Consider the following 21,199-nt stretch of genomic DNA (forward strand, 5'->3'; position numbering starts at 1 on the left):
CAGTTTTGCATTTAGTATTTACATAAAAAGATCTTAACTTTAAGAGATTGAAAATAGTATTTCTTAAAATTATATCAGAAACAAGAATGGTCTATCCTTATAAAGTATTTTCAAAAGTCAGGCTGATTTTCTCTGAAAATTACCTGACCATGGGAGGTAAAACTAAAAGAAAAATTCTGTCCATCTCTGAGTAGTAACTGCTTCCCTTCCAACAGCAAGATCCAACTTAATGAAAATTATAGCTATTTTGTCTTCCAAATCACCTGGATGACCTGAAAGTTAGAAAAGAAACATGAATGTTTTCATTGTAGGGACTGTAAATCATTGTTTCTCCCTTCATTAATGAAAAAGTCTTCTCTCCCTTCATTAAATAAAAGTCTTTTCTCTACTTTCCTGCTGAACCTTCTCTTTTTTTGCAGATACCCCACCTAATTTTACATGTGTTAGCCCAACAAGAGGAGATACACAGTACATTTCCTCATAGGGTGGCAAAGGTCTGATAGGAGGACACAAATACTTTCTGATACATCATTCGCACTTTATGTGTCTGCTATAATGTGTATAATGTCTGCTATATATGTGTCTATTCTCTTCCAAAACAAGTAATCCCGGTCCCATCTCTCCCCCGTCCCAGGGACTTCTTTTCCGTGCTGAAATTTTGTCTTTCTTAAAATCAGTGGAAGTTTTGCCACTGAATTTAAGCAGGGACTTTATTCTTATTTTTGATCATTTCAGTTAATGATTTTGATCTTGATCTTGATCTCTGTATCCTGGATTACTCAGAGCACTCAGATGAACACCTACCATTCATTTAAGTGAAGTAGTTAATTATTTCCTTTTTTTTTTTTCCTTCCTTTTTAACAAATGAAAGTGTTTGATTTGCTCTCTGCCGGCAGAGCTACAAGCAGTGTTCCCTCAGCCTCTCTTTGCTGTATATTGTATGGTACAGAGGCGTGGAATTGGATTAAAAGCTACAGCACAGTGCTCTGCAGATAAACCCACTGCAGGTGTGCAGTTTAATAGGATTTTAATTTGGTAACAAGTGAACAAAGAGAAGAAGCGCAGAATGGGATTTTCTAGATGAAAAAATGCTGCTCGTGCTGAGAGAAAGCAACTGCAAGCTCTGTGATAAGGAATAAAGATCAGGCCAATGCTCTCTGAGCTGCCCTTTTACAGATTACAGTTCACTCAGAGCATCTTTGTTTGTGCCATCAGTTTCAACAATTCTTAGTTCAAGCTACTTGCATTCGGCTATATAGCATTTAACCTGCCACACTGTCCATTAAGCCAGTTTGTTTAAATCTTGCATTGTCTCATTCCCCTCCCTCTGCACTTTTTTATATAAAAAGAATGTTTTCCTCGGGAGACATCACCAGCTTGGAATATATTCAGTTTTCAAGATTATTAACAATGATTTTCATGCTTCAAATTAAAAAAAAAAAAAGTGCTGCACTGTTCAAAATACATGGAAAAATACAGTGTCTCTGCTGAAGAGTGTAATTTATATTCAGCATGAACTAGGGATGGGGGACCAAAAACAGATGGGGAAGGAAAAGGAAAAATGAAGGTGACAACTGAAAGATCATGAAGAGATCTGCTAAGACACAGGCGCGTATTGCTGCTGCTGATGCAAGGGCAAGGTTGGGAGATTCTTTTCTGATTTCTGTTACCAGTCCTCCCTCTCATTTTTCCAGGGTTTCACAGCAGAAGTGAGTTTTTAGCACTAATTTCAATGAGATGCGGGTGGAGGTGCGATGAACAGATTTTTTCCAAGCATAACAGGCTGCATAGAAGGCATAGAAATGCCTTGTGGGACAAGATGAAAAAGATACGGAGGTTGGTGTTGTTGGCAGAGGATGAAGTGGAGGATGGGAGCTGAAGAGAGACACCAGGCCAGAGAGATCTGCAGAGGCTGCATGAGGTAAAGGACTGAAAGGGAAAAAAAAATACAAACTATACCCTCGATACGCAGTGCAGGAAGTCTGGCAGCAGACGTACAGCCCTGGAAACAGCAGCGTGGCTGTTGGATGCCACCGAGGGTTTGTATACCTCACAGGACGGGTTCTGGCTGAAGGGGGATTAGCCAGGAGCAGGGACAGATGGCTGCCTGGGAGCAGGGGAAGGTGATCAAAAGTCACAGAAGACAACCCCTTTTTGCGACAGGAATCCGTTCAGGGGATCTACAGAGATGGTAACGTGAACAAAATGGTAGGAGACGGAGACGCTTTTGGGAGCTGCATTTTCAGCAACCTGTGGAATTAGTATTGACGCCCAAAGAGAAGGAGCCCGCAGTGGGTGCGGTGGGAGTACCACCCATTCTTAGGACACCAGTTGCCAGAAATGCTCACCCACTCTGCTCCTGAAACCCTTCTGAGCTGCAGGTTTGAGTATTTCAGCTCCCTCACAAACCGTAAACTGAACCACAGCATCAGCAGGCTGTTACAGGGCTCTCTTTTTCACCTACCACTATCAGTCTGGCACATGGGCTGGTGGAACCTGGGGCTTTCGGTTCCATTATCTGTCAGGATCTTTCCCCTCTAAGCTTTTCCTACACTTTCCCAGTCCTTTACATTCTCCTTCCCTCTTCCATACCTTCTCAAGTGGTGCTACTCCCCTTTTCGGGTTTTACACCCATCCTCTCTTACTCTGGCACCCCTTGTCCCTCACTCTAACCAGCCTTGCTCTGTTTTGAGGTCATGTTCAAAATATGTAAAAAAACCCAACACATTTATTTATAGGCATATCACTTACACAAACAACCCGGGTCAAATCCTTGTCTGCCGTCACCTGCTTAAGAGCATTGCAATGGCCACAGAGGCCATAAAAAACCCCATATGGACAGCAGAGTGAAAGAGCACAGGAAGCAGGACAGACATTGAGTAAGCTTTGTACTGGTTTATCTCCTGATTTCTGGCCATCAGTGGTTTGGCAATTCCTTGGTCATACCCTGCATCCAGCTCAACTTGTTTTTGAAGTTAAGGTGGTATGGCAGGACAGGTCATTATACTGCATTTCAAAATAAGTTTTTATTTTGTCCATCAACCCATGACCTATGCGTAAATCATTCTTGTTTTGTCCCCTCTGTGCCTTCTTTCTCCCCTCCGATTTTCATTGCTGACCTAGTTTTAGCATATCACATTTAAAAGCAAGGGTCCTCCAACAGTCTTTACAACTAATGAAGATGTTTTTTAAAACAGTTAATTTCCAGTCCTGGTCCTAGTTTATAAGCCATAAAATAATGATAGCAAGATCACCCCAAAATGTTATTTTCTTCATGAATCTTGGTGCCATTAACATTTGTCCAGCTCCGTGTTCTGGAAAACACAGTGTTCTCTGAGATAGAAGACAAGCGCTGTTATTACATGGAAGAGGAATCTGAAAACAGCTGAACATACGAGTGATAAATATATCAGTTGTATTAACCACAGAGGCTTGATCCAGATTCCCATATGGCCTTGTATTTAGCCTCGTGTCCTAAGAAGCCTTGGACATTTTGTTTTTTACCTGTATGTCATCCCTTATGCTGCTAATTTTGAACCAGGGGACTGACTGCAAGAAAGTCTGGCACGGCAGAAAGGCCTCAAGGATTTCCCATTTCTATATCTTTTGACAAAATTAATAGCTGGGTGGAAGACAGAGAGCCTCTTGGTGCTACCAGTAGTGAGAAAAGACTACACCATTTTCTCTCTCTTCTGATCAGTAAATACATGCAGCCCATTTGGTCTGCTAGCCCACAAGCTGTGCTGAACCTACCAGAGTGCCCTTCCCAATTCCCCCAATTTCTGGCCTCTCTCTCCCTTTTTTTTTTTTTCTTTTTTCTTCAGTTTTCTTTAGAGCTAGTATCTTATTTCACCTTGCTGCCTGTGGCTGTGTCCTCCAAACAACTCAGAACTCTGAATATGTGTCGCTTAATCTGATGTTACTCGGGCTCTGCATCAGAGTTATGAGAGCTGGCTGTGGAGCTTTGGCTTGAGGTTGCTCCTCTGCAAAATAGCCCCAAAGGTAGCTGGGCTCATAAACCAACAGAACGGGTGGGTCATTTTGCTCGGTGACATAGAAGCTTACAGCTCCCTCCTCCTCTATATAGGACTGGAAAATGTGAGCAACATAATCCAAGAGTAGCAAATTAAACAAATGCCAGGATCCTAGATTTAAAGAAAAAAAATAAATAATTGTAGCAATTTCTTAATTTGCATATTTTCATGATGTATTCTTTTTAGAAGGGCTTTATTGTAGTAATGGACTAGACAAAGCAGTCTAGCACTCATTAAATAATACTTACAGAATTACGTACTTCCAAATATCATGGCAAAATATACACCAAATACAGATTTTAAATATAAGCAAAATCCTTTTCCCCTTATTATAGCTACAGAGAAAAGTGTTCTTGTGTTTATTTGCTTTTTTGTTCCAGTTCTTCCCCCCGATTCACTGCTACTACAGGGCTTATCAGCAGCCACGTCATCCCTGTTTTCCCCTTGCACAGACAAAACGTTCCACCTCTTTGCAAGCAAACCCTCCTACTTCTGTATGTTCTGTACCTATGACATTAAATGGCCTACCTTGCAGCTGGGGGTATAATTGCTAAAAGTCAAGAAAAAGACTCACTGAGGCCATTGAATTTTGAATTATACCTTTGGTTGAAAGCCCTTAAAGTGAAGTGTAGGTCTTCTCCCATGCCATAAATTTCCGTAGGAATTATCAAGTAATTCAGAGTCTCTGCGTCCCACAAACATGTTTACATGGACATCAATGAGAAGATATAATTCCTATGCACAATCAAGACTTCCAGAGCTTTAAAAATGAGCAACAGTGCCTCTTTTGATGTCTGAGAAGCTGCTGCTTCCACTGTTGGTCCTTTTGTGGATCTTTAAATGATAGCAAAATAAGTGATAGGACTCATTTATCTACGTGACAAGGATGGGGACTTTTAAACTTGAGCTCAGACTATACAGACCTGACACAAGGCATCAATGAGTGCTTCCAACAGTCTTATATCACAGGAGTTTTCAGCATATTAAATAAGAGTAAGCATGAGACAGAAGCTACCACTCCAGTTGTCCCTTGAGATAATGAAGGGACACAGTTTTGAAAAGAGATTAAGTTGAAGCAGCTTGCTTACAAAAGAGGAATGCATTAACTGCTAATAGCAAATAACGTCACAGAAATTAATTTCTGAAATGTTAGGCTGTTTGCATTGCAAACTGGTCCAGGACTATTTTTGCAGATGAATCAGTGGTATCTGGTGAATCATCCGTGTTGACAAAAGACACAGATGAAACTTGTGTAAGTCAGTGGTCAGGAAGCTGTTGCAATCCTCATGATCCGAAGCTGTTTGGATATAAATCTACCAGTGTCCCCTTTTTGAAAGGAGGTCATAGTAGGAACTGTTAGACAGTCACAGGGACTTCTACAGTCACTCCTTAACAGAACCCAGAACTGTCAGGATCAGGACCCTGGAAGCATTTTGTAGATGTGAAGTTCCAAAGCAGGTGTAGCTGTGCACATAGATGACTGTCCAACCAGCGTGTCTCAGCAACACGCCCCTGAATGCTGCAGAAGGGAGACTGATAAAGGAAATGGAGGTGCACCAGCTGATGTAAGGTTCTGTGGTGCAGGTATGTAGAGGTACATTTGCAGGGAAGGAGGTGGGACTGAAAGAGCTGCAGCATAGAATCACAGAATCATCAGGGTTGGAAAAGACCTTCAAAATCAACAAGCCTAACCATCGACCTGAATTTCTGAGTCCCATCACTACACCACGTCCCTTAGTGCCACTAAGTCCCGTTAGCCCTGGCTGCTGTAGCACACTTGCTCCCTGCAGCCTTACAGGGGAGTAACTGCACAGTTCTTCCGACTGCACTTGAGCACCGTGTAGAGGCTGGATTGGAAGAGGGTAAAAAACCATCCTGAATTCAGAGGCGTAAGTCGGAATGCCAGCATATTTTGTGTGCCAGAAGTGCCAAGCTCCAAGCAAGAGCCCCACACAGAAGTAAGTCTGGGTTTGGTTACTCGTATGTGATTTATTTTGTGGGGAGGCACACTGAATGAACATGACAGACATTTACAGAAAATTCGACATTTTGCCCCAGTAATTTTGTTTCCTCGGTGCATGCTGCGTATTTTGACTTGCAGGAAGCCCACCATTCCTGCAAGAAATGCTGAGATCTAAGAAATTTCTGAAAAGCAATGACCCTGAGTACAGAGTTTTACACCAGGTGGCTTGTTAAGGTAACTGCCTAAGCCTTGTCCACTATGGCTCAAAACCCTACCGGAATAGAAAAAAGGGAAAGGACAAACATTGTTAGATCATATAACCCAATGTCTTAAGGAACCAATGGTATTAAGAAAGAAGGTAGTAATGACCAGTTTAACTGAAGCATCACAGAGAAAGATATAAAGGCATTTTTGTAAACTCTGTCATATGTGAGAATAAATTAAATCTTAATGCTAATGAAGTATAGTAATAAGGCTATCATAAGTAGGATGAAAACATTGTTTGTAACTAGTTTAAGGAAGGCTTAGCAGAGGAAGAGAAGTTCTACATCAGATGGCATTAACTGTGTTCCCAGCCACTGGCAACTGTAGAACAGGGAGGCAATTCATTAAACTCTTCTCATAGTGGGAAGAAGGGAGAGGATTTCATCACCATGGGGAATTTCAGTAAACATTATGCTTCCAGTGCTGTTCTTGGAATTCATTCACGATTTCCACTCAGTGGTCAAAACATTGCATCCAATGTGGGAGAGTTTTGTGCAGAACTCTTCTGCAGAGATAGAGAGGAATGACTATTTTATTACTACTCTAGTGAAGCAGCCCATGGGCAAGGGACTGAACTGTGCTATGTTCCATGTAGTCACAGAACAAAACTCTAATCCTGCTCCTGGGAGTTTGCGATCTAATTATAAGGCAAAAGGTAACAGCTAGATGCAGAAAAGGGGTGCGCACATACATGCACAAACATAGACAGTAAGAGGGAAAGATTACTGAAGAATATAAAAGGCAGTAACCTTAGCATACCCCTTTGTTATGTCTTTGTAGAAAACACAGGGAAGTAGAGCTTTGAAGGGGGATTTCTAAGAAGATAATGAGGGTTTTTTGGCTATTTGTGTGAAGCTCCATCCAACAGAACAGGAAAAAATATGAAGGTACGTCTTTGAAAATCTAAAAAGTGATTCATGCAGTCTGGGATCAGATGTTACTCAGAGGAGATGGTGCATTTCTCCAGAATGAATAATAGACAGATAGCTTCTGAAAGGTTTTACAAATAAAGAGAAAGGTAGTTAGGTTTGAAGCCATATAGAAGTGAAACAGACAGACAGAGCTGATTCAAGACATGGTTGTGCCACTTCAAGCTACTTTGAGTAAATCTGACTTCATAGTCCCCTCACTTCTCTTGCCTTGCACTGGTGTGTGATGGATTTGATGCTTGGCAGCTCCGAGCACTAAAACAGAGAGAAAACTAACCCAACTGGAGGGGTGACTAGTTTTCAATCAGTTTAATATCTTAAACAGCTTGCTGCTGGCTAGGCAAGCACTTACATCGGTGTAAGCATAAGGAAAGGGAAGGAGCCTGTATCTGGTGTCAGAGGAACTAACTGCCTTATTGACAAGTATTTGGATCTGCTATTCCTGTATTATACAGACAGAATCTGGAAGTCTGGAAGCTATCACGGGGAGATGCAGAATTTTGATGGTTTGCCGTATTAGTGCCCCAGCTCCCCACCACCCCTCCTGCTGAAGCCCTTGCAATGCTCACACCTGAGTCTGCCGTTCCCCCTCAGACAAACGACAGCTTCTGCCGAAAGAGGGAGTCCTGCTCTTCCCACCATCTCCAGCTGCATCTCCCTGCCTCCCTCCCTTTTGCTCACCTTAGAGAAGCGATGCCCCTTTCGGCTGTAGCTTGGGTTTCTGTCCGTCGAAGTGGCCCGGTGCCTCTGCCACCCCAGGTCCCAGAGGGGTGCATCAGGTGGCACTCACAAAGCCCTTACTTACCAAAGCTGTCTGCGTAGTTGAGTGTCATAGCCTTGCTCACGGCAGTTAATAGGAAGTTCCATCTCAACTGGAAATCGGCTGCCAGTTTCCTAAGTTCCTCTTTATTCCTGCTTGGCTGCAAATAGAGGGAAAAAAAAAAAAAAGTTGCTTTATGATAAAGCTGGTTAAAAGGATCCCATATTGTGTTGCGGATAATTCCCCTCTACAAACTGCATATGAAGGAGGAAAATTCAGCTTTTTGGTTAGAAACCTAAAATAGCTTAGGTTGAAAGGGATCTTTGAACGTCATTTTAGTTCAGGTCTTGTCCAGACAAGTTCTGAATATCTCCAAGGTATTCACTGCCTTTCAGGGTAACCTTTTCCTGTGGTGAACTATTCTTGTGGGTTTGTTGTTGTTGTTGTTGGGCTTTGTTTGTTTGCTTTTGTTACTTGGGGTTTTGGTTGTTTGTTTTCTTTTTATCTGTTCAGATTTCCTTTGCTGCAGCTTGTGTCTATTGCCTTATAATTGTGAACCCCCAGGAGAAGTCCCAATCCATCTTCTCTGTACCATCCCATGAGGTAACTGATGGGTCTGTGAGATGAAGGCACCACAGAACTACAAAGCGCTAATCTTAATTACAAAACCCACATGAATTATCAGGAAATAATTAAGCTGAAGAAGTACAGTTTATCTTGCTTCTTCAGAAAAGAAAAAAAAAATAATGAAAGACTTAAACCACCCCCGGCCCTAAATTCATTGGTCTGTCCAACTGACAGAGTGCAGTCATACCACCAAGCTATCACTAATTCTGTATCGGTGATGGAAGAGAGTTGGCAACCTGGGGAAAGATCTATATGCAAGGATGATCTAACTTAAATCTTTCACAAGAGGTAGAGCCATTGTGCTAGAATTTATCACTCTCCTGCCACCTGCTTAAAAACAACAGTTTCACGAATCAACAGTTGCAAGAATCATGAAGTATTCTCTTTGTTTATACTAACATTTTTCTTATGGATCTTGGTGTATAAGGGAGCATTATTATAGCATGTGTCTACAAAATGAGACCAGATTCTGAAATCACCGAAGTGGATATATCCACAGAAATAGGCTTGTAGTTGTTTGCACAGATGGAATTTTTGTATGCCAATTAATTCCCCCTTTTTCTGCAGCATGCATAAATTGTGTCTATGCAAATCTGCAGTCTGGTCAGGTTGCTGGTATACAATGTAGCTCCTGCAAACTATTGACAGTCAGCTTGTAGGGGGATAGATGGTGTGATCACTCTTCCTTTTCTGAAAGTATTAAATTAATTTTATACCTCAATGACAAAAGCCTGAAGATTTGAAGACATACAGTTCAGGAGAACCCGAATATCTGTAGAAGGTGCCAGCAAAGATATTAAGTCATTCAAACCTATGAAACATAGAAAGGAGATCATTACTTGAAGTGATTGGCTTACTTTTTGGTTTGTTTCTGCAGTTTCTAGCTTTTTTTTTTCTTTCATCTTTGGCTTAAAATATATTAAGACATCTGCTTATAGCATCTTGATTAATGTAACTGTGCCATTCCTTGAATGGTGATTAGCACCCTGATTTGAAATCAGTCAGAATTCAAGTTTATGTCCATATCTGCACCAACATAGTCATCATGGCAAAAGTGGAAAGAGTAAACATTTCATAAGTCCAAGCTGGCATATGGCTATATGCAATACTAACTTGCTTATCTAAGCTTTTATAGGGTTGAGAAAAAAAAAATATTTTGTCTGTTGAGGGGGTGGAAACTGTTTTAAAACAATAACAGAAATTACAGAATATTCTGTAGCTCAGCGGAAATGTAGATAATATTGCCAAAAACCAGTGCAGGTGTCCCCCCAGAGGATTAGAACCTACTCAGTGCCACGAGGTACATCACAACTGTACCCCTCAGAGTCTATACCCTTCTGGCTAAGAGGCCTTCCTGCCAGAAGGCATACGCATAGGAGCTTTGAAGCATTATTTATTAAAAATAACAATTTGGAAAAGCAATGGGAACAGAGAAATGCAGCAAATCCATCTTGGAAAAGATAATCATTAATATAAAGAGTAAATGAAATAAAAACTTCCTGCATGGTGTTTTTGATTTGAAGACGTATATAAATATTATTTGCAGGGATCTCCTGGTGGTTCTGCGAACAAAGCGAATTATTATTCCTGCTGAAAGCAGTCACAGAAAGGCGGTGGTGCATCCCTTGTCAGAGAGCGTGCCGGCAGCAGGCCAGGAACAAAGAGCTCAGGCTTCTTCCATCAGTTCTGAGCACAGCCTGGTCCGAGATGCCTGCCTCTTGCTAATAATTTAAATGGCAGTCCATTAATCTAAGAATTAACTTGCCATTATGTTCCCATCGCTTTTCATTAAACCGGCAAATGCATTATGTCGTGGCTGCATGCAAACTGTGTATTTCAGTGTTTACAGCTCAGCACCAATTCTACAGGCCGCAGTAGAGCAAAAGGGCAAGAAAGCTGGGAGGTCGATAGCCCTTGTCCAGCTCAGCATACAACAGGTAAAATCCGGCCACGGGAAGTAATGTTGTGTACTTTGATTAATAACAGGGAAAGTGCAATTCTTGGAAAGTTCTGTTTATCAAAGACAAGCATTAAAAGTGAATGTCCCTGTTTGTCAACCTTCTTCTGGAAGATAAATCATTTTAGAAACACAAACCACGCTCCTGCTGCCGTAGAGAGCTTTAAGAGAGAATCAGTACCGAAAGCCTTTCATTCTTAACCTTTAAAGTTAAAAGGATAATATTACATGCTCCATTCTCAATTTTATTGGCTCCTTTCCAGTACACAGGGTTATTGCAAGACTATAATTCCCATTAGGGCAGATGCCATGAATAAACAAAAGGAAATGCTAGAGCTTTAACAATGTCAAGCAGGGGCTTAAATGGATAGAAAAATATAGAAAAAAAATATTACATTTGATTTCTGTGTCGTTCTGCAGTTCATCCGGATTCCTAAACATCTTTTGAAAGAGGTTTCCAGGAGTATCCACAAATCCCTGGTTGATGACAGCATGCAAGTCTGATCTCAGACCAGTGACTTTGCTGTTGTTGTTCAAGACTATTCGCATTGTCTACAGATAATAAGAAAACAGTTAATATCTTTCATTTTTTCAAGCCCTTAACTCAGTCAAAAAAGCTTCTCTTATTCAATGTTAAGTTAGAATTGGAATTTTAAATAAATCACCAGTCTCCAAATGGAAAAAAATCCAAAAAAAAGGAATCAAAGGAGATGAATCTTATGTTGTCTTCAAGTGTTTTTGTTCTGGGTGATACCATTTTCAGTGACACTTTGTGGTGGTGTCTGTGATGGAGCAGACAAGACTAACAGATGCTTGAAGTATCTGCACAATTCTTTTTGCCTATAGTTATTTTAGTTATGCCAAATAACACTACTTTGTCTAAAAAATGAAGTGGTATATTAGGATCAACTTTCCCTCAATGACATCGATCCTTAATATGTCCCAATTAAATTAAAAGGCAAGTTTTCTTGAGTTGCTCAAACCTTTGAGAAGGTATAAATAAGATTAGAAATAGGGCATTAATTAAAATAATAGTAGGGATTGTGTCCCATTTCTCTGCTTTTAAGTCATTTGTCAATGAAGAATCTGGTTTTATATTTGTTCCCAGAAGTATTACTTACACAGATATTGCAGGCAATTTTCAGCATAACTTTTGATCCTCATCTCTTCCTTTTTTATTTAATTAATTGCTAATATCACACAGTATTGCTTCAGATTCCTGATTACAATGTTTTAAGTGGAAAACAATGAAGGAAATTAAACCTGAATCTATTAAAATTCATTCATCCATAGATTTAGTCTCTCACTTTCATACTGAAACCTATGAGATCAAAGATTGTTGAATTTGGGCATTTATATCAATAATTCGTGTCCAGTTTTGCCTTCTAGAGGAAAAATATTTTTTTGTAAAGTTCAGAAAAAACTTCAGGATTCATGAACATTTTAACAAATCCCATTCATCAGGTGCATGGCAGAGAATACTACTTACTGTGACCCCACAAACATTTATTTTCAAGCATAACTCCCAATCTAGAACTTTTGTTCTTCATTATTGTGCTAGCGTTACTGAAATATCACAAGCAGCCTCATATTTACTTGGTAGTTTTTTTCAGCTCAGTTAAAGACAAAGTGTCTTTCCTTGTTTTACATGGAGTTTCCAGTGTCAAAGAGCACACAATGTGAACATTGGGAACTACCGGGTGCAGCACCTTCAGCAGGATGCTAGCACCCAGCTCCATGTTTAAGTGTTTTAGAAATGTATTTAGCATTTTTTACCCATTGCACTTCAGTGTACTAAGTGTAATACTCCAACTGACTGAGAGCCAGCCCTGACAACACTTAAATACAGCTTACCAGAGGCAGGAATCAGCCCCAGGAAATGACACGTGTTATACTCAAATTCCATTCTCACAGGGAATTCGCTCCTTTTTATACCCTAATTACTTCTGTATATCCAGGTAGTAGCAGATGTCAGCCTGCTTTATCTCCACATGATGGGAAAGTTACTTTTTTCTCTTCTGAATGCTGACCCTGCCAAAATTGTTCAGATTTTCTCACCAGGTGGCGAAATTATTGCAAAGTACTCTACAAGGGACAGTGTGTTTACACCATTCTGAAGCTGCAGCTGCACAGTTCCTCAATAATACTTCTCATTAGGAGCACTGTCACCTGCTTTGACCACCTGTCTCTGGTTGAAATTCAACGTGCTTTTCAGACAGAGAAAACCAAGAAGGCTGATTAGGCTCCCATACAAGAAAATTAAATAAATGTCAGGTTAAGATAGAAATAGCCGAGAAAGGATGTGATAGAGGTCTGCAGGAAGAATTGCACAAATTTTAAAACTAATAAAAGAAAGTGCTTTTTCACACAAGAAATAATCAAATCCTGGAACTCACAACCCCAAGACTTTGTGAATGCCCAAACCGGGCTATTAAATGAAAGAATGTGGATACAACCTTCATTTCAGATTGGTGGTAAGCCTGGAGAGTACAATGGCAAAAAAGTAGGGTATCATTTGCTCTATGCATACCTGCTCTACCTGAGCATCTGAGAACAGGATACAGGTCCACGCAGACCTAGGGTCTGGTCTGACCGACTGAAACACTCCGTGCTTTTCTCTGAGTGACATCCACCTCCCTGTGAAGCATCCGCGTGTTTCTCACATGCCGAAAATGTTAAACACCCATGGTGTCCAGCTAACCATCTTCTGGTATGCATTAGACAGGGAAGTAATTTTGCAGGATAATCTTTATCTGGTATTTGTGTCACTGGAGCCCAGTATAAATAGCGAAATGGTAAGATCCCTAACAGAAGGTAAAATTGAGGCTGTGTGACTGCTGAAAGATCATGGGGATGTTGATTTACAGGACTTACATATTGTCACTTGTTGAAACTATTGTTTTTAAATTGCCAATGGGACTAATCATCAATTACACTGAAGCTCCTTTGACCTCCTCACATTTTAAAGAGGCCCTAGAGAAGGTGCAAATACCATTTCCTTGTGCAAATAGTGTGAGCAGCTCATAATCATGAAGAAGAACCAGGCTGAGAGTGTGCTCAAGCTGTAAGTACAGATCTGACACAGTTTCTCAGGTTCACAAGGTTCAATTTGTGTTGGTTAAACAGTGCAAAGTGAACATGCAGCAGCTAGAAGTTGCCGCTGGCATTAGGGTAAAATCCCCCCCCCCCCAGTTAGGGTAAAACTCTCTTGCCCTAAATCTTGAGGGTGTAAATTAAATGTTGACTGTGACCTATCTGTTGTGTTATGGCCTGGGCTACTTCAAAAAACAAGGTTTAGGAAGCATCCAAGGACAGCAATGGAAGGAATGCTGCAGGGAGGGCACAGCCGATCAAAATAGCGCAGCAGTGAGTAAGTACAGGTTAACGAAGCAATTTACTTCATGGTGTTCAAAGGGCACAGCTCCTTGATGCATCTCATCTGTCACTGTAGCTGACAATGATACTGGAGAGCAAAAAGTAGACAGAGATATTAGATATATTTTGGCTCTCTCTTCCCCAGAAATAAAGCGATGCCCTGAGGAGTACAGTTCAGAGGACAGTTCCCTGCAGCACTTCTTCCAACACTGTCTGCTCAGAGGATGGAGAAGATTTTGCCAGCTGATCCCTGAGATCCATGAAAAAGCTCAAGGCCTTGTGCCCTTACAGACTTTGAGACCATGCAGTTTCACTGCAAGCAATATATTAGTGGTTTCCCATGTGTCACCTGACCCTTCTAACTACAGTGATGCTCTCCTGTCTGTGGAGGACTGCTAACCATACCTCAGAGGCTTTCACAAAATCCAGAGGGGTACATACTATGGGGCAGAGGTGGGTAGGAGGGTGAGCATGATTTGGACCAGTCGGTATACAGACAAGAACACCTGTGCTGCTGTTGTTCTACTACAGTGGAGCATCTCATAAATAATCCCGACTGCAGGTGGGCTTCTTGAGCGAGTGAGATGCCCAGCTTTTCTATTTCATGGATTCTAGAACATACCTTGGCCATATTAGAAAGATCTGTCTTTCTCCTGAGTCTTTTTATAAACAGTGTAACTTCTGTCAAAGAAGAAGAGGCAGATGTTTCATATCATTAATATTTTACATTCTTAAAGACATTAATAAAGACAGATCTCTTAAGTGAGAAAGCAGACCCCTCAGGGAGCAGCAGGCTAGCTCAGGGCACATGGAGGTAACTGAGCTGCGTTCTGTGCTGGGGACCCTGCCAATTTAAAGCTTGCAAGCAGCAGCTGCCCAAGTTACTACTTTTCCTTCACTACAAACCTGTTAGCCCCTGATGCACAGGAAAAATACTTCTTTTATTTTTTTTTTTTCTCCATGAAATACTTCTCAAGCAAGAAAGCAAGAGAAATACTCTTTTATGTGTATGGTTTCAGATGACTAATGGCAACATTAATTCTAAACCTTCTATTTTTTGATTAGAGAGTTCACATTTTTCACTTTTATGCATCTATAATTCTTCAGAATTGTTAATAAAAGCTGATTTCTGTTGCTGTATTTGCTCCTGTCTATAATGTATTGGAATTATGAAAAGCGTGGTTCAAGAATACCCTTTTTTAGAATAAAATCTAAAATAACTGATTCTTAGTTGCAGGAAAATCAAGAATAAAACAACTTAAAATCTTTTGCAGACAAGCAATGGTTTTCAAGTGAAAATTTCTGTATCTCTGATGTTTTTATAAACCCAGTCCTGGATGTGCAGAGAAAGGGTTCTGGCTGGTTAATTACATGCACTTCCATGCACACAAATGTGTTAAAAGCAGATTACTAAATTTGCTCTGCCAAGCATTTAAATGTAAGAACTGCCAGAGTTAAGACTGACTGCATGTCATTATTAAGCATATGAATACGAGCACAGTCCTATGTCTACGCAGGAGCCCTGCTTTGTCACTGCAGCGATGGTTCTCACTCAGTGAGCAACTGAGCAGCATTTTGGTTTGGCCAGATTCTTCAGCATAATATATAAATCACAGAACCACAGAATGGTTTGGGTTGGAAGGGACCTTAAAGATCATCTAGTTCCAACCTCCTGCCATGGCAGGGACGTCTCACTACATTGGATTGCCCAAAGCCCTATCCAACCTGTCCTTGAACATTATGTATGCATGAACATATTTGCATACATAAATGTATGCATGTACGTACATATTTACAAATACACACCTTTGTATATTACAAGTTTTTCAAATCCTACTCTAATGACAGAGTCAGAGTTTCCCTGTGGGCCTTTTTTTTTTTTCTTCACTTTAAATTGAACTGCCCTATAGTCATTAATTAATTTATCTACATAAAACCACTTGCAAGGTAAAGAGACAGAAGAATACCTAAATTTCGAGGGCAGGGTGCTTATTATTCATAGTCATCAACACAGTCAAAGTGATCATAGCAAAAGACATATCTTTAAAAAGATCCAAGTACACTTTAATTTACCATGATCTTGGAATAATTTGGGCTTAAATTTGTTCTCTCATGTCATCTGAGATCATTTATTTTTAACTGTATGCCAACTCTAGTCCTCGCTACTCTCAAGGTTACTTCAGCTAAAAGAGTTTTTAAAATAATTTCTGTAAGAGTCTTGTAACCCAATCTTCTCTGCAGTTTAAGCAAAGATTACTTTATGAAATCTCTCTGTTACTTACATACCTTTACATTTGGTTGTTTGGAGCAGCACTGGCAACTCTTCCAAAGCATTAAGCAGCCAGAGTTTAACATTTTTACTGAACAGTCTGATTGACTTCAGGTACTGCACGGACACCTCCTCCAGGAAGTCACGAAGGAGAATGTTCTCCATTTCCTACAATACAAATGTATGGAGCTGCACGATTGGTGTACTACATGTGTTTACAGCAGCATGAAATAAAACTGCACTGACAGCTTAAATGTAAATAATGAAAAAAGACTATCCTTTTCCTCCGCTTAAGGCAGTAACTAAGCTACATTTATTAGCAGAAGGAACGAGATCTAGCAGAAAGCATTGTTTCCTGAATTAATTACTGGACACTGCTTTGACCTGCTGTGAATAAGAAGCAAATCATTTTGAGCAGAAAGCTCTGTATGTCAATGTGGTATGTCACTGAGAAATTCAGTAGTGTTATCAAAGGAAAAATAACTCCTTGAAGTTTAGAAAACAGCTATCGGTCAGAATTTCAGTCACATATCCTCATGCCAGAACCACAGACCACATTTATAACAGCATACTCCATTGATGTTAGGGACTTTCAAGGGAAGATATGGCAGCAAAGTGGCAGTTGTCTCAAATTCCACTAGATCCAAAATCCAAACTGCGTTGTCTCAAAAAAAAAAAAAAGTATAATAATAATAAAATGCCATTGTACATCACACAACAAACAGCTGGTCTTTCTCAGGTAGAGCTAGCAAAAAAACACAAACACAAAATAATTACAAGAAACATGTCTACAGTACCTGGAATAGCTGCCTATCATAGCACTTGAATAGCTCGCACACATCTGGCAAGGACATAAATGCTATTTTTTCAGGCTGCAGAGACTTCCAGAATGACACGATACAGTCTTCCACCTATTGCACAAAATTCTTTATGAATTTTCACCAAATTTATGCTACCGAAATATGAAGTGTGACTCTGTGAAATGACACACGTTAGCACAGAAGCAAAAGAATAGTCCTGGAGCCAGGCTGGCTTCCGGCAGGGAGCATCCTGGGGCAGCATGCTGAACCTGGCAAGGCAGCATGAGAAAGAGGAGAGAAACGAAGCGTAGCACGGATACGTGGATACAATGAGAAATATGTGTCTATAGCCTTTTGTTTTGTGCCCACAACATCAAATAGTTAGAGCAGGTCCTTAAGAATTCCAGAATAATTTGACTGAATACTCCTGTTGTTTATAAATGTTCATCTACCTTAGATAAAACCATCAGCTAAATGAGCTACAAAGAAACAATTTCATTTTTATAGATGTTTGCTGACACCTCGAGTGTTATTGAAGCAAAAGCATACCTTGTCAAGCTCCTCCATTCTCACAACCTGTAAAAGGACTTGGCAGTAGTTATTGTACTCATTTGCAAGCAGTACAACCTGGAGAAGGTGAACAAAAAGAGTGTGCAAAAAGATCACACAGACAATGAGCTAATTTGCTTGATTACTGAATACTTAAACGTACCATTTCATAGGGGTATTTCTTCGCTAACTCTTGCTCCCAAGGATAGACTGTCCTGAATTCAGGCAAAAGGTATTCATATCTGTCTTCTTCAGTCTTCAAATAAGTGACCAGTGGAAAATAGTGCAAAACCTGGCCCTCAATGCATCAGAATTTATTTTAAACAATTAAAAAGAATCACAATTATCCTGCCACTCCTGTTAAAGGTACTTTCTTGAAGTTGTATAACATTATTTTTAATAAGATGTATTGCTTCACATAAATGCTTGTGTTTTTTTTTTTTTGTTGTTTGTTTGTTTGTTTTTTTAGAAAGTATGGGTGAGTGAAAGAAATAGGAAGGTTGACTAAATGTTCAAATTCCAAATAGTTCATGAATTTCTTTCCAAAGCAAGTGAATATTTAATACTATACATATCTTACACACATATATTTTCTATAGCACTCATTTCACAGTAGGAACCTCCTAAATAAGGCTAAAGTTAGTTGGCTTTGCTCTAGGGGTGGCAGAATGGTTTTTATCAGCTGTCGTTACATGCACTTCAGTGCACTCATTACTGTATTTGAGTGCTCTGCAAAAATAAGAAAGACATCCAGTCTCTCATTTTCCTCACTTTGGTCCCCATAATTCTGCTGCTCATGCTCTGCAGGCTGACTTCCAACAACCCCAGTGTCACGCCAATTCATTACCCCACACATATTTGAGAACTGCCAGGGGTTAGCCTAGCATCAGCCCCTTTTGGTGAGCAGGGATGCTGTTCCTTTCTCTTAATCACAGTATTTTAAAGACCCCTTGTGCCAGTAAACTCACAGTGATTGAAAGGACACTGTCTCAGCAGCATGAGGGGCTGTAACAGTGGGTTTCAGAAAAGGAAGGCTGTGCATTTAGTGAGGTTACACAAACAAAAATTATTTCAGGGATTATGATGGGTTAATTGTATTTCATTAGAACATGTTATATAGCAGTTCTAACTAAATAGACAGAAAACCATTTTATTCTAAGTCTAATTTATCTAAAACTCACTGTTCCTATTTCTTGGCCATTGCTCTTGTAACCAGCTGCATCTGCCGAACTGCAGGCATCTCCACTGTGGTGAAATATACAACATGAAACCCTTTTAAAAAGCACACCAATTTATTATGCATTTAGCTAGAAAATGATCTCCAAGTGGATAGAGAGCACTAGGCTGAAGTAGACAGCAGTGAGTTTGTGAAACAAAAAACCCTCTCTTTCCTGTCATTCAGCAGCCCCAGGATTTTCTAATGAGTCTGAAGATTAATTTCTTCATTTTAAGATAAAACTGAGCTATTCGTTCCACAGACAGCAAGGTATTAGCCATTTAACAGAGCAATATCTTCCAATTTCCTGTACATAATACATGATTTTGTAGTTGTATTTGCAGTTCATTTGGAATAATAATAAAAATTACAGACATGCAAACAATGAAGCATAATCATTGGTGTGCTTTGATTGCATAATGGCCCCATTTTCTGCTCCTTTTATCAGTTTAGATGGCAGTTTTTTTCCGACTGTCCCCCATGTACTTTGCAAGTCTTCCGTGGTGCTCCACACCATCAGCACTCCCATGGCCCTGCAAAGGCCTGGCAACTGGCTTTTGGCTGAAAAACCCAGGCTGGGGGAGCAGTGGGCTGCTTTCCTGCTTTATCATCCCCTCCCTCCCTCTCCCCATGCCTGCTTTGCCGAGGCTGGTCCTGCAGGAGAGAGCGGCAAGGCTGCTAGGAAAAGGGACGAGCTGCGAGAACTGGATTCCCCCAGCTACCCCTATCTGCTGACACCTGCTCGCAGCCCCTGAAGACATTTTGAGCACCAGGGCCCTCGTGGCAGTCTTTTGGCAGACACCTCTTTTGAGGGGTGGCAGTCGGGGCTTTGCGGGAAGCGTGCTGCCCTCGGTGACTGCCAGCACCCAGGCCCTCTGACAGGACACTGCGTGCTGCTGACCGCGGGCTGCTGTGAGGCCTGATAAACCGGGGCACCGCTGTATGTCCTGAAGGGACAGAAGACAGAAATGCCAGCTTATCTATGTGGGAACTCAAGGCACTGAATGTGCCCCCTCATGTTCTGCTGTCCACGGACTGACCCTTGCCATCTGAAAAGCTACCTTGCCCTCTGCCTCCGCCCGCCAAAGGCCAGGCACGACATCAATATTGCATGTGTTCGGTCCCCACAAACAGAAGAATGGTTAAACGTGTATGTTTCGTAGTACTTCCACCAAATGGCTTGTCCTTGCAGGTTGCTAAAGCCCGTGGAACAAAATTAACGAGCGTTTTCCAGTTCCTGCTCTCCCCGAGCAGGCGGCCCGCTCTCCCTACTGCCGCTGCTGCTATGGCAACACATCTCAGCGCCGCTCCCCCTCGGCGGGCTGCCCGGCTCCCTTCTCCCCCTGTGTGGGGAGGATGGCGGGCGGTAGCCTTCTCCCTCCTGCACCCCACAGACCCCTTGGGAGCCCCATCTGCCAGCCCCCATCCTGCCCTTGCTAGCTAAGGCGAGCACGGCCGTGCTCCTGCTGCTAGCAGAGGGGCTTCGGACTCACCCGGTGCCCGTCGGGGTGCTCAGCTGCCACGCAGAAGCGGCCGTCATCTCCCCTGGAGAGCGGTGCCTGGGCAGAGACAGGGCACACAGCACGGGAGGTGGGTGAAGGGAGAGGGCAATAGGATACAGCGAAGCCACGGGGGTTCAACCATGTCTCCCCATGGGGCTGAGATGGTGCTGGGAAGGGGGAACTAGAGCTGAAGAGGGAAATGCGGAGGTAGGGATGACAGGAAGACTGACAGGAGAGCAGGAGAGCAGGAAGGAATAAGGAAAAAAGAAAGGAAGGAGTATGGTGAACGTGACTGTTGGATTACTCTGAGATTAGAAAGGATAGTTTCCTAGAGTCACATCCGATTTTTTTTATACAATTACAAGTTTGCTTCACTAGAAAGTCAGAGGTCTAAGCCTTCCCTATTACTAGATCATAAAGTAACTCTCATGAAACTAAAATTCACTGGCATTCATATGCCATTGCCATACTCCAAGCCTCCTTGATCTGCCACAGCAGCTGCCATTTTAGGGAGACCTCATTCTCAAAGTTCCCTAGTGTAACGTAAATTGTTAAATTCCTATAATGCATTTGGAGACCCCTTTGGTTACAGCTTTGCTTGTTTACACTACTTCCACATCATCATCAGAGTTACAGTATACATATCTTCAAAAAACCTCAAGATTTCAAAGCAGAGCAGCTCACAGGTGCCTTGTAGGAGTATCCTCTTCACTCCTCCTGTGAGCTTGTTCCAGCCCAGCAACATGACACATCCAAGGCCCTGCTGACTATCAAAAGGCAAATGCCTCTTTGTAGTCAAAGGCAAGCTATTTTAATCTTACGGCCATTTCTGTGACACCAACAAGCAAAGCTCCCAACCTGCCAGACCCTTCACAGGCCCAGGTCCTTACTACCAGCAACATGGCAAGTGACAATCTCAATAGGGTCAAGAAACACTGTTTTCAGCACAGTTCA

The 21,199-nt window shown here is 41.4% G+C and overlaps 1 protein-coding gene and 1 long non-coding RNA gene across 2 annotated transcripts in view; one reads left to right on the forward strand and one right to left on the reverse strand.

Moving 5' to 3' along the window:
- Positions 1-155: 155 nt before the first annotated feature.
- Positions 156-21,199, reverse strand: part of RFX8 (regulatory factor X8) — a 31,112-nt gene continuing 10,068 nt past the window's right edge. The window contains exons 5-16 of the mRNA XM_083820588.1: positions 20,237-20,302; positions 18,709-18,772; positions 17,691-17,825; positions 17,528-17,605; positions 16,976-17,089; positions 16,196-16,346; positions 14,532-14,590; positions 10,930-11,086; positions 9,294-9,388; positions 7,996-8,110; positions 3,854-4,145; positions 156-272 (exon numbers count right to left, since the gene is read on the reverse strand). Coding sequence (XP_083676714.1) covers positions 3,886-4,145; positions 7,996-8,110; positions 9,294-9,388; positions 10,930-11,086; positions 14,532-14,590; positions 16,196-16,346; positions 16,976-17,089; positions 17,528-17,605; positions 17,691-17,825; positions 18,709-18,772; positions 20,237-20,302 — 1,294 coding nt within the window. The 3' untranslated portion in view covers positions 156-272; positions 3,854-3,885. The remainder of the gene's footprint in view (positions 273-3,853; positions 4,146-7,995; positions 8,111-9,293; positions 9,389-10,929; positions 11,087-14,531; positions 14,591-16,195; positions 16,347-16,975; positions 17,090-17,527; positions 17,606-17,690; positions 17,826-18,708; positions 18,773-20,236; positions 20,303-21,199) is intronic.
- LOC310892616 lies at positions 8,131-11,085 on the forward strand. The gene is made up of 3 exons (XR_014578251.1): positions 8,131-8,553; positions 10,418-10,514; positions 10,955-11,085. It is a non-coding gene; the product is annotated as an uncharacterized lncRNA (long non-coding RNA).

The sequence above is a fragment of the Anser anser genome (genome assembly GCF_964211835.1).
Source record: "Anser anser genome assembly, chromosome: 1".
NCBI classification, from domain to species: domain Eukaryota; kingdom Metazoa; phylum Chordata; class Aves; order Anseriformes; family Anatidae; genus Anser; species Anser anser.